The sequence below is a fragment of the Euprymna scolopes genome, chromosome 2 (assembly GCF_053919585.1).
Source record: "Euprymna scolopes isolate OS-2025 chromosome 2, ASM5391958v1, whole genome shotgun sequence".
Lineage (NCBI taxonomy): Eukaryota > Metazoa > Mollusca > Cephalopoda > Sepiida > Sepiolidae > Euprymna > Euprymna scolopes.
Genome location: NC_136483.1, coordinates 72,464,792 through 72,481,982, shown reverse-complemented (window position 1 = coordinate 72,481,982; position 17,191 = coordinate 72,464,792). Strand labels below are relative to the sequence as shown.

At 34.8% G+C, this 17,191-nt stretch overlaps 2 protein-coding genes across 4 annotated transcripts in view; one reads left to right on the top strand and one right to left on the bottom strand.

The window, feature by feature from the left end:
* The window catches only part of LOC145292280 (zinc finger MYND domain-containing protein 12-like), a 49,043-nt gene that overhangs the window by 31,015 nt on the left and 837 nt on the right, over positions 1 to 17,191 (bottom strand). The window contains exons 1-2 of one of the 2 annotated variants that reach the window (XM_080138608.1): positions 13,328 to 13,427; positions 2,810 to 2,951 (exon numbers count right to left, since the gene is read on the bottom strand). In XM_080138608.1, coding sequence (XP_079994734.1) covers positions 2,810 to 2,925 — 116 coding nt within the window. In that variant the 5' untranslated portion in view covers positions 2,926 to 2,951; positions 13,328 to 13,427. Of the gene's footprint in view, positions 1 to 2,809; positions 2,952 to 13,327; positions 13,428 to 17,191 lie in introns of those variants that run through there. The other variant, XM_080138615.1, reaches the window with a different exon arrangement.
* Positions 13,460 to 17,191, top strand: part of LOC145292257 (zinc finger MYND domain-containing protein 12-like) — a 50,897-nt gene continuing 47,165 nt past the window's right edge. Inside the window, exon 1 of one of the 2 annotated variants that reach the window (XM_080138599.1) lies at positions 13,460 to 13,728. The gene's annotated coding sequence lies outside the window, so the exon portion shown is untranslated. Of the gene's footprint in view, positions 13,729 to 14,626; positions 15,071 to 17,191 lie in introns of those variants that run through there. The other variant, XM_080138594.1, reaches the window with a different exon arrangement.

Genomic DNA, 17,191 nt, shown 5'->3' with positions numbered 1-17,191 from the left:
ACGCCCAGTGTTACAAACAACTATCATCATCGCAAACATTAATCAATGAGAAACAAATTACCTCCTCTTTATAGTCACTTTTTATCAGTTAAAAATAATTAAAATCATTTCCTCTCCAAAAATTTTAAAAATAAAAAAATGTGGCTGTCTGTTTATGGTTTCAAATTGACTATTTTATTTTATGATTTAAAAAAAAAGTCAGGAGAGATTGCAAGATTTTTTTTATATAGTTTCTTTTAAAATTTAAAAAAAAAATGCAAGTAAATTGACATCTGCTCCTTTATAATTTACAGAAAAAATATTCAGAAAAAAAAGCAATGTGATTTGTGTTGAATTTTCATTGAATAAAATTTTAATTTTTTATATCAATCTTTTTTTTTAGCTTTAAAAATGAATTTGCTAAAAATTGTTTTAAATTTGTTGTTATTTGTTTTATTTTATGTTTTATTCATTTTATTTATAATGTGTTTTAAAAATTTTAAATTACTGTGGAATTTTCACAGGTTCTGCTAGTGTAATTAACCGTAATTTGTAGAAGGCAGTACAATGCAGAGGTGCAACAAAAAGACACAAACTGAAGCAGATGAAGAATAGTTTTATTAATACAACTATAAATACGTGTATATATTTATACGTTTCACACACACATTTTATCTATATATGCATTGTGATTACCGGCGTCAGATGGTTTGATGGAATACTCGTATTCTATAATATTTCAAGAAAGATCTCTTCGTCAGATATGTGTTCAACTTTGAGTAAAATGCGCCTATGTAAACACTAACAGTCTCACAGAAAATAATGACCTGAAATGTATTATTTAAATATTTTATTTTATTCTATTTCAATATAATTATATAATATCTTAAGTGTTGGGCTTTCATAAATTCAGTATTGTTTATTTAATTATTATTTATTTAATGTGCATTTATAAATGAATTGTATTTTAAATATAATTATTGTTTATTATTAGCTCACAAGGAGCTTTCACACAGATCTTCAGAGATCTCTCCCTGAAAACAGCCTGTGGTGTTCCCTGAAACCTGAGTGACAACAAGTCTCCCTAGATTATTATTATTATTATTATTATTATTATTATTATTATTATTATTATTATTCGTTATCGGCGAAGAAACAGTTAAACAATAGATTTAAATTAATTTAATTAATAAGGAGAGACTACTTAGTTTAACTAGTCCGCCTTCTACAAATTACATTTAAAAAAATAGTTTTAGAAATATTAAAAATAGCAAGCCGGTTTCCTCTATGGCACCACAAGCTCTTGATCAGATGAAAGAAAATCAGCGAGAGCTTGAGCACCAGTACTCGTAGTAGTGTTGCCATAGACTAGTATGTCAATATAACTTTTATTGAATAAAATTAAATATGAATTAATATAAAATTGCACTTCAGTTCCGAATTCTTTGCGGTAATGGCCATGTTCTTTTCAGCAATTTGTTATTAAATAATTGGTACTAGTGTACTTATTAGTCCGTGCTGAAATAATAACGTTATTATTTAGAAGGCCATTCTTAACATGGGTAGGGGAGGGTATTTCGTAACGATTCTGTACTTTAACCTTACAATTGAATAAAAACAGATATCATAAAACTTTAATTAAACTTGAAAATACTATTTAAAAACTAAGGCGGATCAATAAGTGCACTAGCATCAAATAATTTTCTACTTTGTGGTGAGTTAGCCAAACTGTAGGAGGACAGTGGAAACGGTTCAAGGACAAATTGAAGTGTCTATCAAACAGTTAAGTTTGTAATCCGAATCGTGAGAAAACAGTCCAAAACAAATGTTCCTGGTGTACTGCAAGCCGCAAAGAGGCCACGAATGCCAAATCTGCACGCATTGAGGAAAGCAAGAGAAATGTGATATTCGAAAAGAAAGCAGTCAGTACCTCTGCTACCAAATCGACTCGCAGGTGCCCTGCACGCAGGAGAAACTTCAGAGTTCGGATCGGACTAACGAGCGATCTTAGGGTTCACTAACTAAGTACACGATCACAGCTATCTTCGCAAGTAATGGCTGAATAAGAAAAAAAAAAAAGACTAATATGATTTATTCTTGTCTTTTTTTAATTTTACATTCGTTGGATTCTATCAAAACTTGCTTTTTTGTGTGTGTTCTATTTATAGAATGTTTTTGTGACATATAATAAAATTTAAAACAGTAATATTTTGAAGCAAAAAATTAAAACGACAAAAATAGTTACTCGTCATTACAACATTGAATTTAAGTTGATTTTTTTTTTTTTAGATCAAAATGTTGACTGAAGCATCGGTTGCAATTGGCTATATACGGGCTTAGTTTTCAGTGTTTCAATTAAATCGAAGGTATTGTAGCGACTTAATTCTGACGAACGCTAAAAAGCAAATGGCTCTAATACTTATCTACTTTCTTTCTCCGTTTCGTTTAAAACCACACCGAAAAGGTTGGAGTTTTAACAATTTAAAAGGTAAGTTAAAGTTGTTTTTTAGGCCAACAATCACTTTTATTCAGAATTTAAACAAAAGCTCATAATTTTATAGAATCACTTTCGTTTCTAATCGTTTTTAACAGAGAAAATACGATAGAAAAAAAAAAAACGGAAAAGGTAGAAGTTTATCATGTAAATATCTTGTAAATTTGTAATGAATTTAAATATGTCGTCTGAAAACAAAAAAAAGTAGACAAAATCTGTGAGTGATTTTAATAATAGAAAAAAATATCCCCAAACTATATTTCAACAACCCCTACAATGCAATATGAACATATCTCCTCTATGCGTGCTTCTTTGTATGCATCAAGGGTTACTCACCAGTAAGAGACAGTCCGACACGTCTGACACATTATCCAAGCAAGGCGGTTACACACGATGCATTTGTGAGTCTTTCCTTTTGGGATGGCTAAGGGATAAATTTGTTTTGTCTCCATCGACAGGATTGTATTTGAAAAGAAAGCTGCAAGAAAATAAGTGTGATGTGTTATTAGTAAGACAAAAGGTGACAATAATAGCAACGATGCTGAGTGAAAAGGTTCATTGACTGGTGAGCACAGTTGGATGTTGCAGGGCAAAGGGTTGGAAAATAGCCAGCTCAGTCGGAAATGGCAGAATTCAGTATTGATTTTTCGTATTGAAACAATCGATTACTTCATTACTTCTCAGAACACACACACACACACACACACACATATATATATATATATATATATATATATATATATATATATATATATATATATATATATATATATATATATATACTAGCAGGGATCTCCGACGTTGCTCTGGATTTAAAGATGATCAAAGAACGTTTCACACTCCAATACTTTTATTGTCATCAAAATCGGTAAAATCGCCTATTTTTAAATCAAACTGATTGATTGCCTGCTCTACATTGCACTGTAGAGAACCTACTGCTGATTTTATAAAGTTAGTTTTTTTATAATAACTTGAATTAAATCCACCCTCATCACTTCCTTCCATGTTTTTCTTGGTCTTCCCATGCCGACTAACCCTGCGACGTCAGTTGTTCTACAACTAAGAACCCATAAACTCTCATCCATTCTTTAAATGTGGCCATACCATCGAAGTCTCCTGTTTAGTACACGTCTTATATTGTCCAGATTTAATATTTGTCTCAAGTAATCAGATCTAAGCTTGTCTTTTAGACTAATATTACATATACATCATATCATTCTCCATGCAGCACATATCCTCAGCCGTTACTGACCAGGTTTCACTTCCATTACACTACGCACATATGTTTGATAGATGATTCCCTAGTCGGACAGAGGGAATGATTTGTTGATTAGTAATGGTAGAAGTCGTTTGAACATCCATTTCTAACTCTTGTAATCACACGAGCACCATTTAATCTTTGTAGCTCAACACCAGCTCAACCCTTTGATCAAGGATAACAAAACTACTGGACAACCTCAATAGTTCACCATCCAAATATACCTTATTATAGCATAAGCAATGTCAGACGATGCCAGATAAACTTGCTAGCCCAAGATAAATTGGTTGTTTGAAATTAAATTCTAGTTGAAATAAATGTTTATATAAATATAAACCAGAAAGATAATGTTTAGAGAAATAATAGAAACAAAATAGGTTTTAGAACGATTAAATTAATAACAATGATTTAAAAGTAGGTCTGGCCTCTAGCAGTCTGACATAGTCTGACGTAGAGGTCACTTAAGATTACATGGATCTTAGAATGAGACATGGAGATTGAGCTAGAGGAGTTGGGTTTTGGGAGCTGACAAGAGAAGTTGGTTTCTCTGAAGCGGGTCGAATCCAACAGACTGGTAATGTTAATAAAAACGGTGCTTGCAACTTCGAGAAGAAAACGACTGCTGGGAATAAAGAAGAGTAAATATTATTTTATCGATGATTTCTGTGTTAGTCTTTTTCTTTGGAGAAGTTAAAGATCTTTATTCCAGGACCGATGGTTCAAACAGGTGAACTAAGAACCAGCTGAATGAAACCGATCGGACGAGAAGGTATTGTCTCCTTCAGTGTTTCACAATCTGTATATGCCTTGTGAACAGTCCCTTAAATGTTATACACAAGTTGACATACTTACTAGAAAATCAATATACAAATATATGTATAGTTATGTGTGCACACACAAGCCCAACTATATCTACCAATGTTTCAAACCCCTGTACATAACATTATCCCACACCTGAGTCCTCGTCCCTTCTCGTTTTATAGTTAACTGCCTGAGGTGCTGTGACCGAGATGCAAGGGAGGTAAATGCAAGTGCTCAGCTGTCTCCATTATCTTACACTTTTTGCACACAAATCATCTCTCAAATCATGGCACTTTTTGTATACCCAATGCTTACAAATGCCACAAAAATTGAGTTGCTCCCAACTTACTTTTGAGCAGAGGAATGTCCCCCTTTCTGAGTTCTTTCCAACAATACAGTCACTGATCATCACTTTCACTCTCAAAATTTTATTTTCTATAGTTTTCCTCCAAGTCTTTAATTTAACAATTAGACCAAACATCCATTGTTTCACAGGCACTAAATTATCAGCATAAAGCATCTCCTCTGGATAACTGTGTGGAATTCCTTTCTAAGACACAAATAAAAAGCAATGGACTCGAAGAATCCCTTAAGAAAAAGTATAAGAAATAATGAGAATAAGAATCGATAAAATGAAAAGAATTTTGATACTTATTGGATGAATTTCTGTACAAAACATATCTAAGAACACTGCCAGACACGTAAATTAGCTTTATGTGAAATTTGCAAAAGATAGGTTCTGAAACAACAGCCTATGAGGAACTCACTCACTCACTCTCTCTCTCTCACACACACACACACACACACACACACACACACACACACACACACACACACACACACATACACACGGCCCTAACTTTCACTGGTGTACGGTCCGTATTCTTTATAAACGAACACTTCCATTTCTTACAAACAGGACATTCACCCTTTCTTCAGAAATAAACACTTTTCTTTTCCTTATTAACGAGACATTCATTTAACACCGGATGGGGTTTCTAACTTTTTGTCTTCGTCCATACTTGTGGACTTATTCCATTACCAACACTCTTCTCGTTTCCATTCCTCTTTTTTTTTTTATTATTAACATGTTAACGAAGATGATTTAATAAAGTTGTTTTAAATGCTAGAATGAGACTTTGACTTCCTATTCTAACAGTATTAACTTTTTTTTTTCGGTCATCTTGGATGAGCGACCCCATTGAACACTACGATTCAAAAGAAGTAATTCTTACTTGTTAACAATTTACATTCATCGTGATCATAATTCATTCATCAATCTGTTACAGGATGGAAAGATAAAATTGTCGCCATAGAAAAAACGACATGATTCCATTTCCGTTTGATGAAAACCGGTTTTCTTTTTTTTTTGTTGTTGTTGCAGACCATCTATTAGTTGACCAGTTGTGTACAAATCCCAATGACAATAGGAACCTTCTATCATGTCTGAAAGTGACACAATGTTCAATAAGCGCCATTGTACAACCCATGCTCTCTGCCGATCCAAATTATGACAACAGAACAATTGACAGCAACTTCAAAATGCATCATTGGATTGCTACAAATAACAGAGACGTGCCGAGGGTGATGAAAACAATGCCACACTTTGGTGTAGTTTCAAGTAAGGGCCAAATCACACCACCTAACATCTTCGAAGTCTGCTTGAAAGTCAACACCAAAGTGTACCTGAATGTGCTGAAGAGTGTGGTGATCTGGTGCAATCAGGTGGCCGCTCATGGACCCTGGGTGTGGCAGCAGGACTCACCGCCAGCTCATAAGTCCAAAGAGACCTATGCTTGGCTTCAGAAGGAGTGCTACGACTTTGTACCCTTCTCTCACTACCTCCTCCTCCCCCGACCTGAACCCACTGGACTATTTTGTTCATATGGTGAGAACATGACCTCCTACAACATCAAAGTCCGCTAGATCGCTGCCATCCACTGAGTATTCATTGAGCTCCCGTCTGGTGCATGTGGAAAAGGCATGCTCTCACTTCCAGACCTATATTGAGCATGTGTTTAAGTTGACTTATGCCAATCGAATGCCAATTCTTTTCAATTTTGACCACTAGCAGCTATATTTACCAGCTAAATACCATAAAATAACGTCCACAAAAGTGCAATCATTTGATCTGCTTTGCACCGCTCTGCGACCTTGAGTCTCGGAGAAGATACACTTTGAAAAAAATGGAGACAGACAGACGTAGTGAGTTATATAAATAAGATTTCATTTTAATATTATATGTTTATCACGTGACTTAGTATCGTCAGGTTAGCTAATACCGGTTCAGTTACTGCTCATGATTGTGAAGTTAGAAAAGAAACAGACTTTGCTTATTTTTTTTATTTTTGAGTGATTGTCGAGATTCGACAATGGCTCTAATAAGACCACCATTTTGTTTTTTGTTTTAACTCGATAGGCTACCTTTATTTTTAAGCAAAAATAAAAGCGCTTTAAAATAAGTTAAACTCAAAAATTTTATCCGGCTAGAGAGAAGAATAATTTAGCTTGCCTTTGGTAACATTTATGTGTTGTGTATTTATTTTTTCAGCTACTTTTTCGTTTTGTTGGCTATTCTGAAAAAAATTCCCCCAAAATCTTTCTTCGAAAACTGATGATGAGAGAGGATGGGAGAATTTATGTTATTTCGATACTTTTTTTTTAATTATTTTATTATCCGATACATTTCTAACCAAATCAGTTGAACTTGTGAGAATCGAGTCATTATGATTTTATCCCAATGTGTATTATGTGTTGAAAGGTTAGAGCAATAACATCTTATATTACTGTTGTTTGTACCAGTCAAATGTACGTATTTGATAATCAGTCCAAAAGTAGACCTAAGATATATATATATATATATATATATATATATATATATATATATATATATATATATATATATGTCTTTTTTGACAAAGTCACCGCTTATCAAAGTCAGGAAACCATTCAAGGATAAGGGTTAATGAGTGTACAGTAGTCAATGGGAAAATGTAGTAATCGTTAGTAGTGGAAATTTGGTAAATTGGATTACTTAAGGAAACGGCTCATCAAGAATTTGTTTACGTTGGACTTGAAGACGACCAACGTAGTCAGTTGGAAAGTAGGAAAACGGAACAGAGTTCCACAGGCGTGCAGTTCTAAAAAAGAAGCTTTGTTCATTGAATCAACATTTAGGTTTATGCACAGGTAAAGAGTAAGGGAAATTATTGATAGTGATTTCAACTAGAGGAGTTTTTTTGTGAAAGTCAGGCCAGAGGGGAAACATAGGTTCTGTGTAGTCCTAAAAGATTCATGCTCCCAGGCTTTACTATCTCTCTTGGAGAAAGGGTTAGTTTATTGTTAACTGCTTGCGGTGCTTATATCGGGAAATGCTGACATGATTGCTCAGGCATTTTTTTGTAAGTCTCAGTACATTTCTTCTAGTGCGATGACTTTTCAATATGTCACCTGACCTTGTGTCTAACATGATAAAGAGGAGGGAAGCAATACTCTCGTTTTCTCTCAGATTACAACTCGGCAATTAGTATTGTGTTTTCTTATTGATTCATTTGATTTATTCATGAATAAATAACACGCATCTGTAAAAAGGACAACCGCATTGAAAGGAATAAAACCAGCAACAAGCTATTTAAAGAGACCCCCCCCCCCCCCGCTTTTCCCTCCTTTACATTCACCCATGCTGCATGAACATTTATGAGTGATTTGTGTGTGCTTTCTCTTTTGGCAAAGAGTCAATACATTCTTTTTTGATTTCCTGATTTTATTCAAAAACACCTTCTTTGTCCAAGTTGATTATAAATTGATAACCGACAGGTTCAACTTTCGGACGAATTTTACAACGTAATTAATTCACCTTGTGTCAAACTAAATAACGTCGTTATTTCCATGGAAGGTGCTTGAACTGTATCTCTACAAAGCCACCATTCGCCCATGCATGGAGTATTGATGCTACATCTAGGTTGCTGCAGCCTACCTTATAGACAGAACCCCTCAAAAAAGAGTTTCCAATCTAATAGATCCCACACTCCAACTCCTATACCCTTGCTGGGTACTTGTACAATTTAATCAAAACATTAAAAAATGAAAATATTGAAATAAGTTATTTTGTACGTACCCCTTATGGAATGAAGTTCTCCGGAAAAAAAAATTCACTTAATTTGATCAAGTAGTTTTTTTAATTTTTTTTAACAGAGGAAAATCAAATTTTAATGAGATCGATCGCATCCCGCCATCTTGTTTATTTCGCGCACGAAGAGGTGGGGGTGCGGCAAGGGAGATAATTCCATCACCGCTTAAAGTTTGTCAAAAATTGACGTAGAATATTTATCTACATAAATATTTTAGGGTTTTTTTTTATTCACTTCACAGAATTTCTCTGTCGTTTTTTAATCCTTTTTTTCATTTCGTCCTTTGTTAATCACTTTTTTGTTTAAAGGCACCCTCCCTTCTTCGTCTGTGAAATAAGCAAGATGGCCGGGATACAATCGATCTCATTAAAATTTAATTTTCTTATGTAAAACAAACAAACAAAAACTACTTGTGACATCTTTTTTCAGAGAACTTCATTCAATGACTGGTACGTACAATATACCTTATTTCAATATTTTTATTTTTTTAATGTCTTGATTAAATTATACAAGTACCTCTTGCTGCAATGTTGCATTCCTGTGCCTGTTTTACAAGTACTTTAATGGAATGTGTTCTGATGAAATCAATGTACTCCTCGATGTACATACTTGCGACAAACCTGTCTAGCAGCAAACTCCCATCATTCACTGTAGACGTCTCTAGATGCTGAAAACCCTTCTGTTCTATTAGCTTCTTCCCTCGGACTGTTAGACTGTGAAATTCCCTCCCTATTTCCTCCTTCCTTTGTAGCCTCTTACGTCCAAGTGGCAATATTTTGTTTGGGGAGAACAAGAGTAAAAAAAAAAAATGGAATCTTAATCTTCGATTTTTCCTTTTAAAACAGCAAGAACTTTTCCTTCATCACAAATGGAAATAACTTTCTTTTCTTTTTTTGTGTGTCAAGCACCAGACGAAGTTTTCATGAACAGAGTCTTTTTCCAAGAATTTCCCATTTGGGGAACACATTATCACGGAAGTGCTGCCATGCGGAATACAACATTCTTGTCTTGAAATCCAACCTCAACAAATACTTGTCATAAACCGTCCTCATAAGTAACAAAATTTTGTTTATATATTATTTTATTTTTATTTTTTGGAATCCTTTGAAATGAGGCTTCATAATTGGTGTATTCATTTTATTTTTTTTTTTTTTGTGGACTATTATCCTCATCTTCATAGTTGTTGTTGTTATTTCACCACGTTTCGAGCAACTCATTCCCTGGCCTTCTTCATGTGGTTAACCCCGATGGGATAGGAATGCTGAGTCTTATAACTGTATTCCCCAGTAATTAAATGATTGAAGCTGAAGGCGGCTACATTGAATAGATGTCAGCTCTACTACATAATCAAGTTACCTGAATTTATTTTTTCAATAAAGGTTTTAAAATAAAGCTTTAGTATTGTTTTCTTTAGGGCGACACTTTTCTCATCCCCCCTATATATATAGATATATATATATATATATATATATATATATATATATATATATATATATATATCTTGGCAGTACTTCGCAAACAAAGATTCTATGAAGGGGGTTTTCCACGTCGACTGCAGGCACGCTTGAGGCTGACGAGCCTGATGCGGGATAAGCAGGTTTGGCCACAGCGGCTGTAGTCAAAAGTCACATCAGATGTGGCTGCTGAGGCTTCCCGAATCTTCCTTCTGCAGTACTTCTCCCACAGATTCTCTGTGGGGGAGATCTCAAAGGAGGCGACAGCCTGGTGGACAGTACGTTGCCATGTAACAGGGTCAGCAGCGAGAGCAGACCACTGGAGGTGGTCAATGTGGCAGTCACCAAGTTATTATATCTTTTCTTCGATGCCCCTCTGTCACGACGGCCAGTAGAGAATTCGCTATATAGGACTATCTTCAGCAGGTGATAATCGTCCATTCTGGAGATGTGCCCAACCCAGCATAGCTGTGACTTCAGCAGCATGGCCTCGATGCTGGTGATTTCTGATGACCTCAACATTGATGACATAGTCACCCCAGTGGATGTTGAGAATGGTGCGGAAACAGCATATTCTTCAGCATGATGCTCAAGCAGGCGACCAGAGATCTTGACGATGACGATGCTGTCTACATTTGCTATCGTCTTAACGGTAGTCTGTTCAACCTCAAAAGGCTGCAAGCCCGCACAAAGACCTTTGAGCAACTGATCCGAGACCTCCTCTTTGCCGACGACACTGCCCTTGTTGCCCACACCGAAACAGCCTTGCAGCATCTCACATCCTGTTTCGCAGAGGCTACCCAGCTCTTCGGACTCGAGGTCAACTTGAAAAAGATGGAAGTTCTCCACCAACCAGCTCCCCGGGTAGAGTACCGCCCTTCCCACACCACCATTGGCGAGACTAAGCTGAAGACCGTTCACCAGTTTACCTACCTGGGGTGTACCATCACATCAGATGCCAAACTCGACAGAGAAATACACAACAGACTGGCCAAAGCAAACAGCGCTTTTCGTAGATTGTACAACAGAGTCTAGAAAAACAGACACTTAAAAAATTGCAAAAAAATCAGTGTGTACAGAGCCGTGGTACTTTTCACCCTCCTGTACGGCTTTGAGTCCTGGACAATTTACCGCCACCAATTATGACTCTTCGAGCGTTTTCATATATATATATATATATATATATATATATATATATATATATATATATATATATATTGTACATAAATATAAGACGGACACATTACTAAATTAAGTACCGTTTGTTCTTTTATTGGTATGAGAAACTGATAGTGCTATGAAAATTAGTGTTTAAATAAGGATTGTCCGAGGACAGATTAATTTTAAATCTAGTTTTGTTTATTAAATAATTAGTCTATTTGTATATTTTTTGTCGACTATAATTATTGTATTCATTGTGCTTTTTTAGTTATGACTGAATTATTTTGTCAGCTATGATATGCCGTAATCAGCAAAGCTTATTTTTGCAAAATGTTAGTAAAGACGAACCAGAGCATACTAAATTATGTGTTTTTTTTTCATGGTGTATATCAGTGAAGTTGAAGGACTTCCATTTAGTGAGTAAATATTCTGCTAACATTTAAATTAAACCAAACAAATTAAATATTCATCAGAATCTATACATAAAGGGCATTTATTTGTATGTATGTTTGCATGTCCAGCTAAAACTTCAACAATACACAACATATTGCTACAAAATTAGTATTTTTTTTTAATCAGCATAACCATGGAAAAATGATATCTAAAATTTATATTAAAAAAGATTCATTCCTGGTAGGAGGAGTGAAATGGTCATTTGTATCATTGAATGTTATCAGGAATTAAACATGATTTTTAATATTATTACGTATTAGTTAACATTTTTTTTCAAATTGAAAGACACTAAATCCGGATTTGATTTATCATTTCGTAAATCTTGTTATATCTCTACAAAGAAAACGGATGGAAGAAACTTAGTTTTAGTAGTGTTCTGGAGGCATCCCCATGCTTATTTTGAGCTTTTAGTATAACGCTCTAAAGGCCCCCTAAGTTTTATTTTTTCACTACTTACGTAAAAAGGGAATTTCTTTTAGGTGTGAGGAGCTGAGAAACTTAACACGATTTGGCATCTTCCATTTAGTTATTTTTTTATGGCCCGGGGTAATACAGGGTAGCTCTGCTAGTAAAATATAAATGACGAAGAAGTCGATCGAAAGTAACATTTTGTATTCTAACAACAGAAAGCAATATTTTACAAACAGATTTATGTGTATGCTTTTTCTTAGAAAAGCTGTCGATAACAAATATAAGTGAGACATTTTTATTACTTTAAGAGGATGATTCTTGTAAGTCGCGTTAAACATTATATATATATATATATATATATATATATATATATATATATATATATATATATATGTATATATATTAGAAGAAGAAGAAGAAGAAGAAGAAGAAGAAGAAGAAGAAGAAGAAGAAGAAGAAGAAGAAGAAGAAGAAGAAGTTGTCGGAAGCGATTTTGCGAAATAGACAAAAATGGTGATGGGTTTATCTTTCTCCCACGCCGAAAAGATGCGCCACTAGGTTCGGAAAATAGGATTGAAGAGCCAGCGCCCCCGATAACGAACACTGTAGCAGACGCAAAATAAATAATCCCTAAAACACTCTAGCCTGCAAAAAATGCGTAACCAGCCCCATCGGCATTTTCCGGCAATATACTAATCTCTTCCCAAAAAGAGAAGGTAAAACTTGGGAAGATGGACCTCTTAGAACTGTACAGGACCAGTAGCATACCGCAGTCAACAGGGAAAATGCCATTTCAGAAATGGTATAGACGCTGTTAATTTTGGTGCCGCTAAGGGGGAAAAATCCTCCGGCAAGATGGCAGAAATTGGCGAAAGGATCAGGTTTTTCAAATATTTGTCTCTACAATATATCATCTGCATTTTTCGGCAAATTCCGTAATTTATCGGCGAAGCTCGAGAATCTCTTTTTAATTCTTAGCTCACTATTCTATATTTGAACGCATTCTTATTAATGTTATGGCCTTCGTTCAAACCTTCATCGTTGTCATTCCGATGAAGCCGCGATTACAATTAAATTGTAATAATTCAGTCATTATGTGAACGTTAATAAACCACCATTTTATTTACAATAGTAGAAAATATAAAATTCGAATTAATTTTTAAAATTGAAGAGAGCTAAGACTTACTTTATTTCTTTTTACGAGTGCCACCAGCGAAAAGTTGTTATAGATAGATAATGAGAAAGAGAGAAATAGAGAGCGATAATGACGTCATGTTTGTTGTGACGTCAGAAAGCATTTAAATATTTGTGATCTCAAGCCATTACTTTATTTTTTCTTTGCAAATTGTGTCACGTTCAGTCTTCAAAGAGATGAGGCTATAAATAATGACAATTGGCATCTTCTCAAGATGGATTGTTGGTGAATAACGCAAGAAATCATGCAAATGCTCTGTGTCAAGACTGCCTTTTTGCACTTTCTTTATTCATTCAAAGTCAGCCCTGCCTACTGCTGACACATCTGGAGAGATGCCACTCATAGCTAGGGCTATGACAACAGCATATTCTTTTCCTTGTTTTGATTCTCAGGTACATATCCATTGATATCTTATATGTTTTTAGAGTGATGTGGTCCTCAATTGATTAATTGTGTCTAACTGTGTCGGATATATACTCGAGAGTAAAAACAGTGAAACGAATATGCTGTTGTCATAGCCCTACTCATAGCACTCTTTTCTACCTTGACCCTTCTCGGCTATTTGGTATCACTATTTTTTCGAGGGAGCGGTGATAGGGAAGTGGGAGAGGATTAAGAAGGGGGTAGAGAGCTTATAGATATGCAGTTTTAATGTTCTCGGTTCCATCTAACGCTTCTTCAGGTTTTGCCTTCGCAGCAGTTTGTCTGCCCGCTTATGTGGCTCATGTGTATTAGTCTCCGCAGTTATTATCTATATATTAATACGATAGCGTGTGTGTGTTATTTATGTCACGCTTACATCTGGGTCGTTTAATTGTTATGGACCTCCATTTCTTGTAATAAATAATTTTACCAAGAAGTTTTCATAAGTTTTGATTTCGGTTTCGATTATCGCTGATGGCACTCAAATCATTTAATTTTTTTATAAATAATTTTACTAAGAATTCCTCATAAGTTTTGGTTTCGGTTATAGCTAACGGCACTCTAATAATGTACGTTTTATAAATAATTTTATCAAGAATTCTTTATAAGTTTTGGTTTCGGTTTCGATTATAGCTGAAGGAACTAAAGTTGTTTGTATACATATTCGGTTTTGATTCAAGCTAGTGAATCCAAGTCATATAGGTATATTTTTATTTTTAAAATCGCAACTTTATAATATAGAAAATCGATAGGATATTATATATATATATATATATATATATATAACGAACGCCCAGCAAAGCCCGGTCATAAAGTATGCTTAAATATGATATTTTAATTCTTGCAGATTTCGTATATATATATATAGATACTTTATGACCGGGCTTTGCTGGGCGTTCGTGCTAGCTTAGATAAATACTTTTGCAGTTTTAACAAAAAGGCATGCTGCACTTCCATTTCTTGTTCTCTTTCGGTGGAGGAGCAGTCCTTCACGACTGAGACAATTTTTTTTATTTTTGTACCTTTTGTACGCGTTAAAAACCCCACCCTGGTGTCTAACTCTGTCCCGTGGGGAGGCATTGTAAATAGGTACAATAATATCAGAGCGTCTCTATTTACACTGGACATCAGCAGAAAGTCAACATCAATGTATTACATATTAACAAGTCCCCTGTGGATTTTTCACAGGTCCCGCTAGTTATTATTATTATTATTATTATTATTATTATTATTATTATTATTATTATTATTATTATAAGATATAGCTTCTACTACTACTACTACTTCCGGGATACGGAGATCATGCTTCAAGTAAGAATTTTATTATATAATTCATTCAAAAACGTAAATGCTTTCTATGTTTTCTCTCTCTCTCTCTCTCTCTCTCTCTCTCTCTCTCTCTCTCTCTCTCTCTCTCTCTCTCTCTCTATGTGCGCGTGTGTTTGTTTTGTGTGTGTGTTTCGTAAATAAAATAACCCCTACAAATTTATATAACATCATTTTACTCACAAAAAATAAATTGTTACTTTCTCAACGATCCTGATGCTAAGAATATAAATCTTTCATAATCTGAATCTGACTCCAGATCAAAAGGTTGCGTTTTCAGGTCACGCTGGAGGTCATCAACATATAGGAGTTTATCTTCGCATAAATAGTAAGGCCCACTCTTATAATAATTTGAAACAAAACGAGATGGTAAAAACACAAAAACAAGGCCCTTTTATAAATAACAATATATTTATGTAAGCTACCGACACCGTTAAGTGTAGGTTGCCAAAAGTTAAAACAACATCGTTGTGAAGGAAATAATAATAAAGATCATTTGCTGAAAGTCTTTGGCTAGTGCATTCTTCGTTGGTGCTTGAAAGCACTTTGTGACTGTTGTGTAAATCCCAAAGGTTCAAGAAATAGTCCTTCAAAGGTTTAATTGAAAAAAATACGCCGCGGAGTTTAATTAGTCATTCTGTGGCCAAACATTCTTGCTAAGACTGCTCTGTGCGTGAGTGAAAAAAATGTTGATGTTTATGACTTCTATAAATTAATTTTGTAGTTTAATATACGGAGTAGTACTTTAGATATTTTTTCTTGGCACAAAGAAAAAAACGACTTTCGAAAAAAAAACTAATTGATAATTTATAAACGTGTCTATTTAGCTATGATGGATATTGGAGGATATTTTTTATATAACATACTGTTACAAATGCATAACAAAGCGAAATGGAAAACATGGTAAATGATAAAATTGATTCCCTAAATATTTTCTTAGGAAATTGGAATAAAGTCAATGCATAGGCACTAATATATAAAACATTACAACAGGCCAGTACATGTAAAATTTGGACGACTCGTGCACATTATGTCTAAATGAGAAATTCGAAATTCTAAACTTTAAGAATCTTAAAACCTATTAAACTACTGAAGTGAAATAGCAAACAACTGTATACACAGTATAAACTTTACATTAGAATAACAACAGATAAGAATTTAATTAAATTAAATATGAACAAGCTAAGCATGCGGGGTCCCCTCCATGAGTTAAAAAAAATCCAAGATGTGGTTATTGAGAAAAGTGCGAAGAAATTAACGGATGAATGATTTTGGGGCAACTTTACTACTATAATGCTCTCTAGGGGAGCAACCAGAGTTATCCCGGAAAACCTGTTTTGGCAAAAATTTACTTTCACCATGACTAATGTTTGGGCAATTTTTTTTTTTTTAATCCAAGGCGTGGTTATTGAGAAAAGTGCGAACAAACGAACGGGCGAATAGATGAACTGGAGTGAATTACTATGTCCAATTCCCCCTTTGTCGGAGGACCAACAATGTTTGCCAAGCATGCACGTGTTAAGATAAACTGAACTATTAATCAGACACATTTACAAAAAAAAAAAAAGGGCTGTGTCACTCTATATAAAGCATAAAAATAAAATAGGAAGCAGAAGTCAGTCAAACGTTTGTCTGAGTGGAGTCCAGCATAATGGAAATATTTATTTGTTAGCAATGTTGGGCAGGGGTGAGTGAGGGTTCGATAGGTGGTGGCTCCGAGTCTTCTAAAGTGTATGAGGCATCCAATGATATTTCCCCTTTTTATATTTCTCATATATATTTAGGATTTATACTCGAGTCTTTGGGACATATAATGAAAAAGTTGACACCGGGCATAATCAGAGCATCACCAAACCTGGTCTACCAAATTCTGTAGCTTGTTTGCTCCTTTCATTGTTTGGTGTCACCCGGGTGGCGGACAACACTTTGACTGTTGGCTTACAAACTCCCCAGCTTTTTTGTATTTTTTAGTTTTATATTTAATCTTGGGAGATGAGCCAGGCACGGACGTCGCAAGCAAGCCGGTTCAATTGCCAACCACGCGTCTTTGAAACAGGATGTACTCGTTTATATGCTAACATACTTGACTTGACTTTCTCTCTCTCT